We start from the raw sequence: 13,672 nt of genomic DNA on the forward strand, positions 1-13,672 counted from the left end.
CGCGCGCACCCTCTCTCTCTCTCTCTCGCGCGCGCACCCTCTCTCTCTCTCGCGCGCGCACCTCTCTCCTCTCTCTCGCGCGCGCACCCTCTCTCTCTCTCTCGCGCGCGCACCCTCTCTCTCTCTCTCGCGCGCGCACCCTCTCTCTCTCTCGCGCGCGCACCCTCTCTCTCTCTCGCGCGCGCACCCTCTCTCTCTCGCGCGCGCACCCTCTCTCTCTCGCGCGCGCACCCTCTCTCTCTCTCGCGCGCGCACCCTCTCTCTCTCTCGCGCGCGCACCCTCTCTCTCTCTCGCGCGCGCACCCTCTCTCTCTCTCGCGCGCGCACCCTCTCTCTCTCTCGCGCGCGCACCCTCTCTCTCTCTCGCGCGCGCACCCTCTCTCTCTCTCCGCGCGCGCACCCTCTCTCTCTCTCTCTCGCGCGCGCACCCTCTCTCTCTCTCTCGCGCGCGCACCCTCTCTCTCTCTCTCTCTCGCGCGCGCACCCTCTCTCTCTCTCTCTCTCGCGCGCGCAGCGCACCTCTCTCTCTCTCTCTCGCGCGCGCACCCTCTCTCTCTCTCTCGCGGGCGCACCCTTCTCTCTCTCTCTCGCGCGCGCACCCTCTCTCTCTCTCGCGCGCGCGGCGCACCCTCTCTCTCTCTCTCTCTCGCGCGCGCACCCTCTCTCTCTCTCTCTCCGCTCTCTCTCACGCACTCTCGCGCTCTCTCTCTCGCGCGCGCACCCTCCCTCTCTCTCTCTCACGCGCGCAAGCGCACCCTCTCTCTCTCGCGCGCGCCGGCGCACCCTCTCTCTCTCTCACGCGCGCGCGCGCGCGCACCCTCTCGCGCTCTCGCGCGCACCCTCTCGCTCTCTCTCGCGCGCGCACCCTCTCGCTCTCTCGCGCGCACCCTCTCGCTCTCTCGCTCTCTCTCACGCACTCTCGCGCTCTCTCTCTCTCTCGCGCGCGCACTCTCTCTTTCGCGCGCACCCTCTCTCGCGCGCGCACCCTCTCTCTCGCGCGCTCACCCTCTCTCTCTCGCGCGCGCACCCTCTCTCTCTCGCGCGCGCACCCTCTCTCTCTCGCGCGGGCACCCTCTCTTTCTCTCGCGCGCACCCTCTCTCTCTCGCGCGCGCAACCGCTCTCTCTCGCGCGGGCACCCTCTCTTTCTCTCGCGCGCACCCTCTCTCTCTCTCTCTCGCGCGCAACAGCACTCTCGCGCGCGCACCCTCTCTCTCGCTCTCTCGCGTGCGCGCACCCTCACTGTCTCTCGCTCTCTCGCACGCGCGCGCACCCTCTCTCTCTCTCTCTCTCTCTCACCCTCCATCGGTCCAGTGGGCATTGCCCTTTACCCGCTGGGCTGTGCGGGAATCGATGGTTGAATGCCGCTCATAGATGTTAACAGGTGTGTTGTCTTGAAGGACGAAGAGAAAGGAGTAACTGACGGGACCTGGCAGGGGATTCGATACTTCGAGTGCGCAGCCAAAGGGGAATCTTCGTCCATCTGGAGTCGTGTCAGCCCGACACCAGGTTCCAGTCGCTGACCATCGGTCGGGAGGATTCGCAAGGCCCAGAACGAACCAGTAAGGCTGTTAGTTGGTCTCTCCGCTGAACTATTTATTTACTGTGGGTGGGTGGGGGGCCAAGGCCCATTGAGTGGATCACCCCACTGTAGGGGTCGGGGGTCAGGATTAAAGAGGTAGATTAGGAATTAGTGATTAGGCAACAGGTTTGAAGAAAGCCTGAATATCGTGATTGGTAAAGGTCGAGTCGGGTGGAGGTCAGGTGTCCACAGGTTTGAAGGTCTGGGAACGGATGGGTCAGAGCAGGAGATGGTGGAGGTGAGGTTCCATTTCTACACCGGGAGGATGAAGGGAGGAGGTCAGCTTTCACTGCCCTCACCGCCCAATTTAATGGAGGCTTCTGGAATATTGGCTTGTATCTCGAGGGGAATGGAATACCCGGGGGTGGAATTGGTGCTTCAGTACCACTGAGCCTTGGTCACACCCCAACTGGAGCACTGCGTTCAGTTCTGGGCCTTGGAGTGTGCGCAGATCCACCAGAGTGATGCAGGTCGAACCTCCCTGATCCAGAACCACCCCTCGTCCAGAACCATTCCCGGCCACCGGGTGGCGCATGCGCAGAACTCCGACATGAACAAATTGAAGTCCTTCCTCGCTGCCGACTCCCGCAATCGTTGACCTGACCCCGCGATCCACCGCCCCCCCCCCCCCCCCCAAATGATCTCTCTGCCGCACTCCCAGCCCCAAGCCAGCCAGCCCCGACATCCCCTTGCTCAGTACCTGTATCATCCAATTTAACGTGACCACCCCTGGTCCGGAAAAATCCCTTATTCCTCATCCAGAACAGGCCATATCCCGAGGGTTCCGGATAAGGGAGGTTTAACCTGTACCAGGGCTTGAAGGATTAAATTATGAGGACAGGTTGCATCGACTGGGCTTGTTTAAGATGATTTAAGGATTCGATAGGGTAGATAGAGAAACTATTTCCTCTGGTGGGAGGAGTCGAAATCAAGAGGGCACGACCTTAAAATTCAAGCTAGGCCGTTCAGCGGTGATGTCTGGAATCAATTCTTCACACACACAGCAGTGGAAATCTGGAGTTCTCCTCCCCCAAAAAGCTGTGGATGTTGGGGGATAATTGGAGCTTTAAGACATAAGCACATAAGAAGTGGGAGCTGGAGTAGGCCATTTGGCCCTTCATGGCTGATCTTCTACCTCAACTCCACCTTCCTGCACTATCCCTACAGCGCATAATTCCCTTTGTTCCCCAACATTTATCGACCTCTATCTTGAATATACTCACCGACTGAGCATCCACAGCTCTCTGGGGTAGAGAATTCCACAGATTTACAACTCTTTGAGTAAAGATCTTTCTTCTCATCTCAGTCCTAAATAGCCGATTGCTTATTCTGAGACTGTGACCCCTGGTTCTACACTCCCCAGCCAGGGGAAACATTTTCTCAGCATTAACCCTGTCAAACCCCTTAAGAATTTTATATGTTTCAATGGGATCACATAAGAACATAAGAAATAGGAGCAGAAGTAGGGATGCGTGCACTAAAGGTACAGCAGTTATCCTGGGCAACTTTAATCTACACATAGATTGGGCAAACCAAACTGGTAGCAATGCGGTGGAGGAGGATTTCCTGGAGTGTATTAGGGATGGTTTTCTAGACCAATACGTCGAGGAACCAACTGGAGGGTTGGCCATCCTAGACTGGGTGATGTGTAATGAGAAGGGGCTAATTAGCAATCTTGTTGTGCGAGGCCCCTTGGGGAAGAGTGACCATAATATGGTAGAATTCTTTATTAAGATGGAGAGTGACACAGTTAATTCAGAGACTAGGATCCTGAACTTAAGGAAGGTAACTTCGATGGTATGAGGCGTGAATTGGCTAGAATAGACTGGCGAGTGATACTTAAAGGGTTGACGGTGGATAAGCAATGGCAAACATTTAAAGATCACATGGATGAACTTCAGCAATTGTACATCCCTGTCTGGAGTAAAAATAAAACGGGTAAGGTGGCTCAACCGTGGCTAACAAGGGAAATTAAGGATAGTGTTAAATCCAAGGAAGAGGCATATAAATTAGACAGAAAAAGCAGCAAACCTGAGGACTGGGAGAAATTTAGAATTCAGCAGAGGAGGACAAAGGGTGTAATTAGGAGGGGCAAAATAGAGTACGAGAGGAAGCTTGCTGGGAACATAAAAACTGACTGCAAAAGCTTCTATAGATATGTGAAGAGAAAAAGATTAGTAAAGACAAACGTAGGTCCCTTGCAGTCAGATTCAGGTGAATTTATAATGGCGAACAAAGAAATGGCAGACCAATTGAACAAATTCTTTGGTTCTGTCTTCACGAAGGAAGACACAAATAACCTTCCGGAAATACTAGGGGACCGAGGGTCTAGTGAGAAGGAGGAACTGAAGGAAATCCTTATTAGGCGGGAAATTGATGGGATTGAAGGTCGATAAATTCCCGGGGCTTGATAGTCTGCATCCCAGAGTACTTAAGGAAGTGGCCCTAGAAATAGTGGATGCATTGGTGATCATTTTCCAACAGTCTATCGACTCTGGATCAGTTCCTATGGACTGGAGGGTAGCTAATGTAACACCACTTTTTAAAAAAGGAGGGGGAGAGAAAACGGGTAATTATAGACCGGTTAGCCTGACATCAGTAGTGGGGAAAATATTGGCATCAATTATTAAAGATTAAATAGCAGCACATTTGGAAAGCAGTGACAGGATTGGTCCAAGTCAGCATGGATTTATGAAAGGGAAATCATGCTTGACAAATCTTCTGGAAAATTTTGAGGATGTAACTAGTAGAGTGGACAAGGGAGAACCAGTGGATGTGGTGTATTTGGACTTTCAAAAGGCTTTTGACAAGGTCCCACACGAGATTGGTGTGCAAAATCAAAGCACATGGTATTGGGGGTAATGTATTGACGTGGATAGAGAACTGGTTGGCAGACAGGAAGCAGAGAGTCGGGATAAACGGGTCCTTTTCAGAATGGCAGGCAGTGACTAGTGGTGTGCCGCAGGGCTCAGTGCTGGGGCCCCAGCTATTTACAATATACATCAATAATTTAGATGAAGGAATTGAGTGTAATATCTCCAAGTTTGCAGATGACACTAAGCTGAGTGGTGGTTTGAGCTGTGAGGAGGACGCTAAGAGGCTGCAGGGTGACTTGGACAGGTTAGGTGAGTGGGCAAATGCATGGCAGATGCAGTATAACATGGATAAATGTGAGGTTATCCACTTAGGGGGCAAAAACACAAAGGCAGAATATTATCTGAATGACGGCAGATTAGGAATAGGGGAGGTGCAACGAGACCTGGGTGTCATGGTACATCAGTCATTGAAAGTTGGCATGCTGATACAGCGGTTGGTGAAGAAGGCAAATGGCATGTTGGCCTTCACAGCTAGGGGATTTGAGTATAGGAGCAGGGAGGTCTTACTGCAGTTGTTTAGGGCCTTGGTGAGGCCTCACCTGGAATATTGTGTTCAGTCTTGGTCTCCTAATCTGAGGAAGGACGTTCTTGCTATTGAGGGAGTGCAGCGAAGGTTCACCAGACTGAATCCCGGGATGGCAGGACTGACATGTGAGGAGAGACTGGATCGACTGGGCCTGTATTCACTGGAGTTTAGAAGGATGAGAGGGGATATCATAGAAACATATAAAATTCTGACGGGACCGGACAGGTTAGATGCAGGAAGAATGTTCCCGATGTTGGGGAAGTCCAGAACCAGGAGTCACAGTCTAAGGATAAGGGGTAAGCCATTTAGGACTGAGATGAGGAGAAACTTCTTTACTCAGAGTTGTTAACCTGTGGAATAACCCACTGCAGAGTGTTGTTGATGCCAGTTCATTGGATATATTCAAGAGGGAGTTAGATATGGCCCTTACGGCTAAAGGGATCAAGTGGTATGGAGAGAAAGCAGGAAAGGGGTACTGAGATAAATGATCAGCCATGATCGTATTGAATGGTGGTGCAGGCTCGAAGGGCCGAATGGCCTACTCCTGCACCTATTTTCTATGTTTCTATATTTCTATTTGTCCCCTCGAGCCTGCTCCGCCATTCAATATCATGGCTGATCATGGACTCAGCTCCACTTCCCTGCCCGCTCCCCATAACCCTTTACTCCCTTATCGCTCAAAAATCTGTCTATCTCCACCTTAAATATATTCAATGACCCAGCCTCCACAGCTCTCTGGGGCAGAGAATTCCACAGATTTACAACCATCTGAGAGAATAAATTCCTCCTCATCTCAGTTTGAAATGGGCGACCCCTTATTCTAAAACTCTGTTCCCTAGTTCTAGATTCCCCCGCGAGGGGAAACATTCTCTCTGCATCTACCTTGTCAAGCCCCTTCAGTATCTTCTTTGTTTCAATAAGATCACCTCTCACTCTTCTAAATTCCAATGAGTAGAGGCCCAACCTACTCAACCTTTCCTCATAAGTCAACCCCCTCATCTCAGGAATCAACCTCGTGAACCTTCTCTGAACTGCCTCCAATGCAAGTATATCCCTTCTTAAATAAGGAGACTAAAACTGTAACTGGGGACAGGAGGGGGGGGGGGGGTCTGGGGACTGGAAGGGGGGGGGTCTGGGGACTGGAGGGGGGGGGGGTCTGGGAACTGGAGGGGGGGTTGGGGGACTGGAGGGGGTGGGTCTGGGGACTGGAGGAAGGGGGTCTGGGGACTGTAGGGGGGAGGGGATCTAGGGACTGGAGGGGGTGGGTCTGGGGACTGGGGGGAGGGGGTCTGGGGACTGGATGGGGGGACGACTGGGGACTGGAGGGGGGGCTCTGGGGGGAGGGGGCCTGGGGGAGGACGAGTGGTTGAGTGGGAATGTGTCCGTCCTATAACACTGCGTGGTCTTCCCATTTACCACAGACAATCGGGAGAGCTGTGTGGTCCCTGTGATCATCCCACCACCGAGGAACGAGGAGGCTGTCCGAGTTCTGCAGGGAAGAATGCGTGGGATCCAGGGGCACTGCAATTCCTGCTACATGGATTCCGCTCTCTTCAGGCAAGGGAGTCTCCTCACCTCGATGACTGGTCATAATTTATTCCAAGCTGAGTTTATATCTGAAGTAAATGATATTAAATGATACCTGAGTCAGGCAGACCAGGCTTTGGTCCCAGGACTGCGCTGTGGTCACCTGATATCAGACGCGGGTCGGAAGAGCAGCTAATGTTGGCCTCAGGACCCCTGGTGACTTGGGGCTCGGTGGCGATGCTCCGACAGCGGACTGGGGTTCGGCTCACTCGGGTCGGGGCTCTGGCCACGCTCCAGTAAGGAGACACCCGTTTCCCAGGAAGGAGTCACGTATTTCCCGGAGAAAGTGAAAGGTCACCTCTTTACTTCTTTCGGGGAGAAATGAATACATTTGGGAATTATTTTCTCGTTTCCCTGGTTTGTGGCTGGCAGTTTGGAATTATTTTGTAAAAGGTGTTAATAAAGGCAGAGGAACAAATGCCGGATATCTAAAATAAAACTGGAAAATTCTAGAAAGACACAGCAGGCCAGTTAGTTCACTGGAGAAACTCCCCTGAGCTGCCCGACCCCAAGAGAGGTCCCTCGCCTGTCCGAACACAGCCAGGCATCACCTGTAGATGAGGCCTCACCCAGACCTCGCCTATAGACCTCACCTGGCGAATGATACTTAAAAGGTTGATGGTGGATAAGCAATGGCAAACATTTAAAGATCACATGGATGAACTTCAACAATTGTACATCCCTGTCTGGAGTAAAAATAAAACAGGGAAGGTGGCTCAACCGTGGCTAACAAGGGAAATTAAGGATAGTGTTAAATCTAAGGAAGAGGCATATAAATTGGCCAGAAAAAGCAGCAAACCTGAGGACTGGGAGAAATTTAGAATCCAGCAGAAGAAGACAAAGTGTTTAATTAAGAGGGGGAAAATAGAGTAAGAGAGGAAGCTTGCTGGGAACATAAAAACTGACTGTAAAAGCTTCTATAGATAGGTGAAGAGAAAAAGATTAGTAAAGACAAACGTAGGTCCCTTGCAGTCAGATTCAGGTGAATTTATAATGGGGAACAAAGAAATGGCAGACCAATTGAACAAATACTTTGGTTCTGTCTTCACGAAGGAAGACACAAATAACCTTCCGGAAATACTAAGGGACCGAGAGTCTAGTGAGAAGGAGGAACTGAAGGAAATCCTTATTAGGCGGGAAATTGTGTTCAGGAAATTGATGGAATTGAAGGCCGATAAATCCCCAGGGCCTGATAGTCTGCATCCCAGAGTACTTAAGGAAGTGGCCCTAGAAATAGTGGATGCATTGGTGATCATTTTCCAACAGTCTATCGACTCTGGATCAGTTCCTATGGACTGGAGGGTAGCTAATGTAACACCACTTTTTAAAAAAGGAGGGAGAGAGAAAGCGGGTAATTATAGACCGGTTAGCCTGACATCAGTAGTGGGGAAAATGTTGGAATCAATTATTAAAGATGAAATAGCAGCGCATTTGGAAAGTAGTGACGGGATCGGTCCAAGTCAGCATGGATTTATGAAAGGGAAATCATACTTGACAAGTTTTTTAGAATTTTTTGAGGATGTAACTAGTAGAGTAGACAAGGGAGAACCAGTGGATGTGGTGTACTTGGACTTTCAAAAGGCTTTTGACAAGGTCCCACACAAGAGAGTGGTGTGTAGAATTAAAGCGCATGGTATTGGGGGTAATGTACTGACGTGGATAGAGAACTGGTTGGCAGACAGGAAGCAGAGAGTCGGGATAAACGGGTCCTTTTCAGAATGGCAGGCAGTGACTAGTGGAGTGTCGCAGGGCTCAGTGCTGGGACCCCAGCTATTTACAATATACATTAATGATTTAGATGAAGGAATTGAGTGTAATATCTCCAAGTTTGCAGATGACACTAAGCTGGGTGACGGTGTGAGCTGTGAGGAGGACGCTAAGAGGCTGCAGGGTGACTTGGACAGGTTAGGCGAGTGGGCAAATGCATGGCAAATGCAGTATAATGTGGATAAATGTGAGGTTATCCACTTTGGGGGCAAAAACACGAAGGCAGAATATTATCCGAATGGCAGCAGATTAGGAAAAGGGGAGGTGCATCGAGACCTGGGTGTCATGGTTCATCAGTCATTGAAAGTTGGCATGCAGGTACAGCAGGCGGTGAAGAAGGCAAATGGTATGTTGGCCTTCATATCGAGGGGATTTGAGTATAGGAGCAGGGAGGTCTTACTGCAGTTGTACAGGGCCTTGGTGAGGCCTCACCTGGAATATTGTGTTCAGTTTTGGTCTCCCAATCTGAGGAAGGACGTTCTTGCTATTGAGGGAGTGCAGCGAAGGTTCACCAGACTGATTCCCGGGATGGCAGGTCTGTTTTGAGGAGAGCCTGGATCGACTGGTTGACTCTCTGACAGTGATTGTGTGTGGTTGCTGTTTTCAGCCTCTTCTCCTGCACCTTGGTGCTGGACTCCATGCTGCACAAGTCCACGTCCCACCAGGACGGACACATTCAGAGAATACTACGGGAGGAAATCGTGAATCCACTGCGCAGGTCAGTATATGGTGGGGGTGGGGGAGGGAGCCGAGGGGAGGGAGGGGCAGTGAGCTGAGGGGAGGGTGAGGGGAGGGGGAGTGAGCCGAGGGGGGGATGGGGAGTCAGGCCAAGGAAGGAAGGAAGGGAGGGGGAGTGAGCCACGGGGAGGGTGGGAGGTGAGGGAGGGGGCAGTGAGCCGAAGGGAGGGTACGGGGGGAGGGGGAGTGAGCCGAGGTAGGGAGGGGGAGTCAGGCCAAGGAAGGAAGGAAGGGGGAGTGAGCCAAGGGTAGGGTGGGAGGTGAGGGAGGGGCAGTGAGCCGAAGGGAGGGTACGGGGGGAGGGGGGGTGAGCCGAGGGGAGGGTGAGGGGGAGTGAGCTGAGGGGAGGGTGGGGGGGAGAGGGGCAGTGAGCCGAGGGGAGGGTGGGGGGGCGAGGGGGAGGGAGGGGCAGTGAGCCGAGGGGAGGGTGTGGGGGAGGGGGAGGGAGGGAGAGTGAGCCGGGGTGAGGGGGAGTGAGCTGAGGGGAGGGAGGGGGGAGGGGGAATGAGCTGATAGGAGGGTGAGGGGGGAGTGAGCCGAGGGGAGGGTGGAGGAATCAGGCGAGGCGAGGGAGGGAGGGTGGAGTGAGTCAGGCGAGGGGGGTTGAAATAAGAGGGGAACATGCGACCCCCCCCCCCACTGGTTTATTTTGGGGATGCGTGTTCTTCCCACTCCTCCTCTAAGTTCCAGAATACCCCAATTGACTCTTGAAGGTGTCAGGACAAATTGAGACGGTTATTAAAAAAACATAGAGGATCCTGGTCTTTATAAATAGAGGCATAGAGTACAAAAGCCAGGAAGTTGTGTAAAATCTTGTTTAAAACACTGCTTAGGCCCCAGCTGGAGTACTGTGTCCAATTCGAGGCTCTGCACTTTGAGGATGTCGAGGCCTTTGAGAGGGAGCGGAGGAGATTTACGAGAATGGACCAGGGCTGAGGGAATTCGGTTATGTGGAGAAGCTGGGATTGTTCTCCTTTAGAGCAGAGAAGGTTAAGAGGAAATTTAATAGAGGTGTTCAAAATCATGAAGAGCTTTTGATAGAGTGGCTAGAGAAAAACTGTTTCCAGTGGCAGGAAGGAGGGTAAGCGGGGGACACAGATTTAAAATAATTGGCAGAAGGATTTGGGGGGCCGGGGGGTTGGGGCGGGGGGGGGGAAGATGAGAATTTTGTTTACGCAGCAAAATGTTCGGGTCTGGAACGCGCTGCTTGAAAGGGCGATGGAAGCAGATTCGATAACTTTCACAAAGGAGTTGGATCAATACTTGAGGTTGGGGGGTGGGGGGTGGGGGAAGATTTTCAGGGCCGTGGGGAAAGGAGTGGGACTGGTTGGAATGGATGAAACGCAGTGTGTACGGGCCCTTGGCCAATCCCCACAGCTGAGTGGAGACGGGCAGGAAACAACTAACGGGAGCGGTGAATCGGAAATAAAACCTGCAGTGCGCTCAACCTTCGCAGAGCCTCGCGGGATAAGGTTCCAGCTCCGTTAGTATCTGTGTGGTGACCCAGTCTCTCTCTCTCTCTCTCTCTCTCTCTCACACTCTCTCTCACTCTCTCTCTATACCAGGGACGGGTTCGTAGACTGTAAAAAGGTGATGAACCTGCGGAAGGAGCTGACACAAGGCGGCTACTGCGCAGGATTTACGAGCGAGGAGAAAGGTCAGTGGTGAGCACGATCGGGGGCGCTCTGATGTCACCGCCTGTGTCGTGCGATGGTGCCCAAAGTCCGCCTGCTACTGAAAGAATAAGAAATAACCTGCGTTCATCACCTCCGAAGCGCTTTCCAGCCATTGAAATAGTTTTTGGAGCGCATGTTGTAATGTGGGAAACACGGCAGCCAATTTGCGCACAGCAAGATCCCACAAACAGCAATGTGATAATGACCAGATAATCTGTTTTTGTGATGTTGGTTGAGGGCTAAATATTGGCCAGGACGCCGGGGATAACTCCCCTGCTCTTCTTCGAAATAGTGCCATGGGATCTTTTACGTCCACCTGAGAGAGCAGACGGGGCCTCGGTTTCACGTCTCATCAGAAAGACGGCACCTCCGACAGTGCAGCGCTCCCTCAGCACGGCACTGGGAGTGTCAGCCGAGATTTCTGTGCTCGAGTCTCTGGAGTGGGAATTGAACCCACAACCTTCTGACTCAGAGTGACACCGTTGGCCTCAACATCCTTGCCTTCGGGAGGTGAAAATAATCAAACTGCCCCCCTCCACTGCTACCACCGACAAAATGTGCTGCCCATGTGGCGGAATAGCCGGTTCCACTCAAAGAGTCTGGGCTCACACGTACACGGGGGAGTGAGAGACTGGAGGGGGAGGGGCAGTGACACCCCAGCAAGGAGCTGGTGTGTTCAGGGCAGGGAAAGAGGGGCAAGTGTACCCTGGGCAGTAACCAGTGTTCTGTTCCGTTCCAGATCCGGAGGAGTTCCTCAACGTTATCATGCAGCACGTGTTGGGTCTAGAGCCACTGCTCAAGCTGAAGTGAGTCCCTGCTTGGAGTCAGCCTCCTCAACCCTCCCCTCGGACCCCCTCCCCCCCCCACCCTCCGCCCAGCCCCCTCCCCTTCCGCCCCGCCCCCTCCCACCCACCCTGCCTCACCCGCACCCCCCCCCGCCCAGCCTCGCCCTTACGCCCATCACTCCTGTCTTCAGTGGCTTCCCTGTATCCCAGAGAATCTAGTTGAATTCGACACACCAATCAAGAATTCTCCTCCAACCACTTAAGCTTTCCCTCCTCCCCACCCTGCTCCGCGCCCCAATTTTTGGGAAGCTCCCCAAGTTTCATGTGTGTTATTGAGAGAGGAACTGTCTTCCTGCTGTGGGGGAGGGGTGGGGGGAGGGGAGGGGAGAGGAGAGGCTGGTGAAGGGAGGGGGGTGGGGAGAGACTGGGCGGAGGTGGTGGCTGGGGAGAGGCTGGGCGGAGGGGGGTGTGGGGAGAGACTGGGCAGAGGGGGGGTGTGGGGAGAGACTGGGCGGAGGGGGTGTGGGGAGAGGCTGGGCGGAGGGGGGTGTGATGAGAGACTGGGCGGAGGGGGTGTGGGGAGAGACTGGGTGGAGGGGGGGTTGGGGAGAGGCTGGGCGGAGGGGGGTGTGGGGAGAGGCTGGGCGGAGGAGAGTGGGGAGAGACTGGGCGGAGGGGGTGTGGGGAGAGGCTGGGCGGAGGGGGGTGTGGGGAGAGGCTGGGCGGAGGGGGGTGTGGGGAGAGGCTGGGCGGAGGGGGAATGTGGGGAGAGGCTGGGCGGAGGGGGAATGTGGGGAGAGGCTGGGCGGAGGAGAGTGGGGAGAGACTGGGCTGAGGGGCGGGGGTGGGGAGAGGCTGGGCGGAGGGGGGTGTGGGGAGAGGCTGGGCGGAGGGGGAATGTGGGGAGAGGCTGGGCGGAGGAGAGTGGGGAGAGACTGGGTGGAGGGGGGGGTGTGGGGAGAGGCTGGGCGGAGGGGGGTGTGGGGAGATGCTGGGCGGAGGGGGAATGTGGGGAGAGGCTGGGCGGAGGAGAGTGGGGAGAGACTGGGCTGAGGGGCGGGGGTGGGGAGAGGCTGGGTGGAGTGGGGGGTTGGGGAGAGGCTGGGCGGAGGGGGAATGTGGGGAGAGGCTGGGCGGAGGAGAGTGGGGAGAGACTGGGCTGAGGGGCGGGGGTGGGGAGTGGCTGGGCGGAGTGGGGGGTTGGGGAGAGGCTGGGCGGAGGTGGGGTGTGGGGAGATGCTTGGCGGAGGGGGAATGTGGGGAGAGGCTGGGCGGAGGAGAGTGGGGAGAGACTGGGCTGAGGGGCGGGGGTGGGGAGAGGCTGGGCGGAGGGGGGGTGTGGGGAGAGACTGGGCGGAGGAGAGTGGGGAGAGACTGGGCTGAGGGGCGGGGGTGGGGAGAGGCTGGGTGGAGTGGGGGGTTGGGGAGAGGCTGGGCGGAGTGGGGGGTTGGGGAGTGGCTGGGCGGAGGAGAGTGGGGAGAGACTGGGCGGAGGAGAGTGGGGAGAGACTGGGCTGAGGGGCGGGGGTGGGGAGAGGCTGGGCGGAGGGGGGGTGTGGGGAGAGGCTGGGCGGAGGGGGGGTGTGGGGAGAGGCTGGGCGGAGGAGAGTGGGGAGAGACTGGGCTGAGGGGCGGGGGTGGGGAGAGGCTGGGCGGAGTGGGGGTGTTGGGGAGAGGCTGGGCGGAGTGGGGGGTTGGGGAGTGGCTGGGCGGAGGAGAGTGGGGAGAGGCTGGGCGGAGTGGGGGGTTGGGGAGAGACTGGGTGGAGGGGGGGTGTGGGGAGAGACTGGGCGGAGTGGAGGGTTGGGGAGAGGCTGGGCGGAGGGGGGGTGTGGGGAGAGGCTGGGCGGAGGGGGGGGTTGGGGAGAGGCTGGGCCGAATCCTGTCTTCAACCTGTGTTGACGCATTGCCCACTTTCCAGGCGTTAATTGTCCAGCAACTCGGAGCTGCCCCCGGACTGGACGCAGTGCCCCCAATGTTACCCTGCTTGTCCTGGCGAATCCATTGGTCAACCCCGATACCCAACTGACTGGCACAGCCCCTGGCATTGTCCATTTGTGTTCCTCAAGGTATGGGGTGTTGGAGGTTCGAATCCAGAGACAGCCTCCAGCACTCCCGAGTGTGCTATAATATTATT

The 13,672-nt window shown here is 55.0% G+C and overlaps 1 protein-coding gene across 1 annotated transcript; it reads left to right on the top strand.

Moving 5' to 3' along the window:
• Positions 1-1,376: 1,376 nt before the first annotated feature.
• LOC139250455 (ubiquitin carboxyl-terminal hydrolase CYLD-like) lies at positions 1,377-11,556 on the top strand (the record flags this gene model as incomplete). The annotated part of the gene is made up of 5 exons (XM_070872857.1): positions 1,377-1,560; positions 6,404-6,539; positions 8,944-9,054; positions 10,640-10,731; positions 11,490-11,556. Coding segments are annotated over exons 2-5 (326 nt in total), but the record flags the coding sequence as incomplete, so codon positions are not given.
• Between the last annotated feature and the right edge of the window lie 2,116 nt (positions 11,557-13,672).

Source organism: Pristiophorus japonicus, unplaced genomic scaffold, assembly GCF_044704955.1.
Source record: "Pristiophorus japonicus isolate sPriJap1 unplaced genomic scaffold, sPriJap1.hap1 HAP1_SCAFFOLD_3763, whole genome shotgun sequence".
Lineage (NCBI taxonomy): Eukaryota > Metazoa > Chordata > Chondrichthyes > Pristiophoridae > Pristiophorus > Pristiophorus japonicus.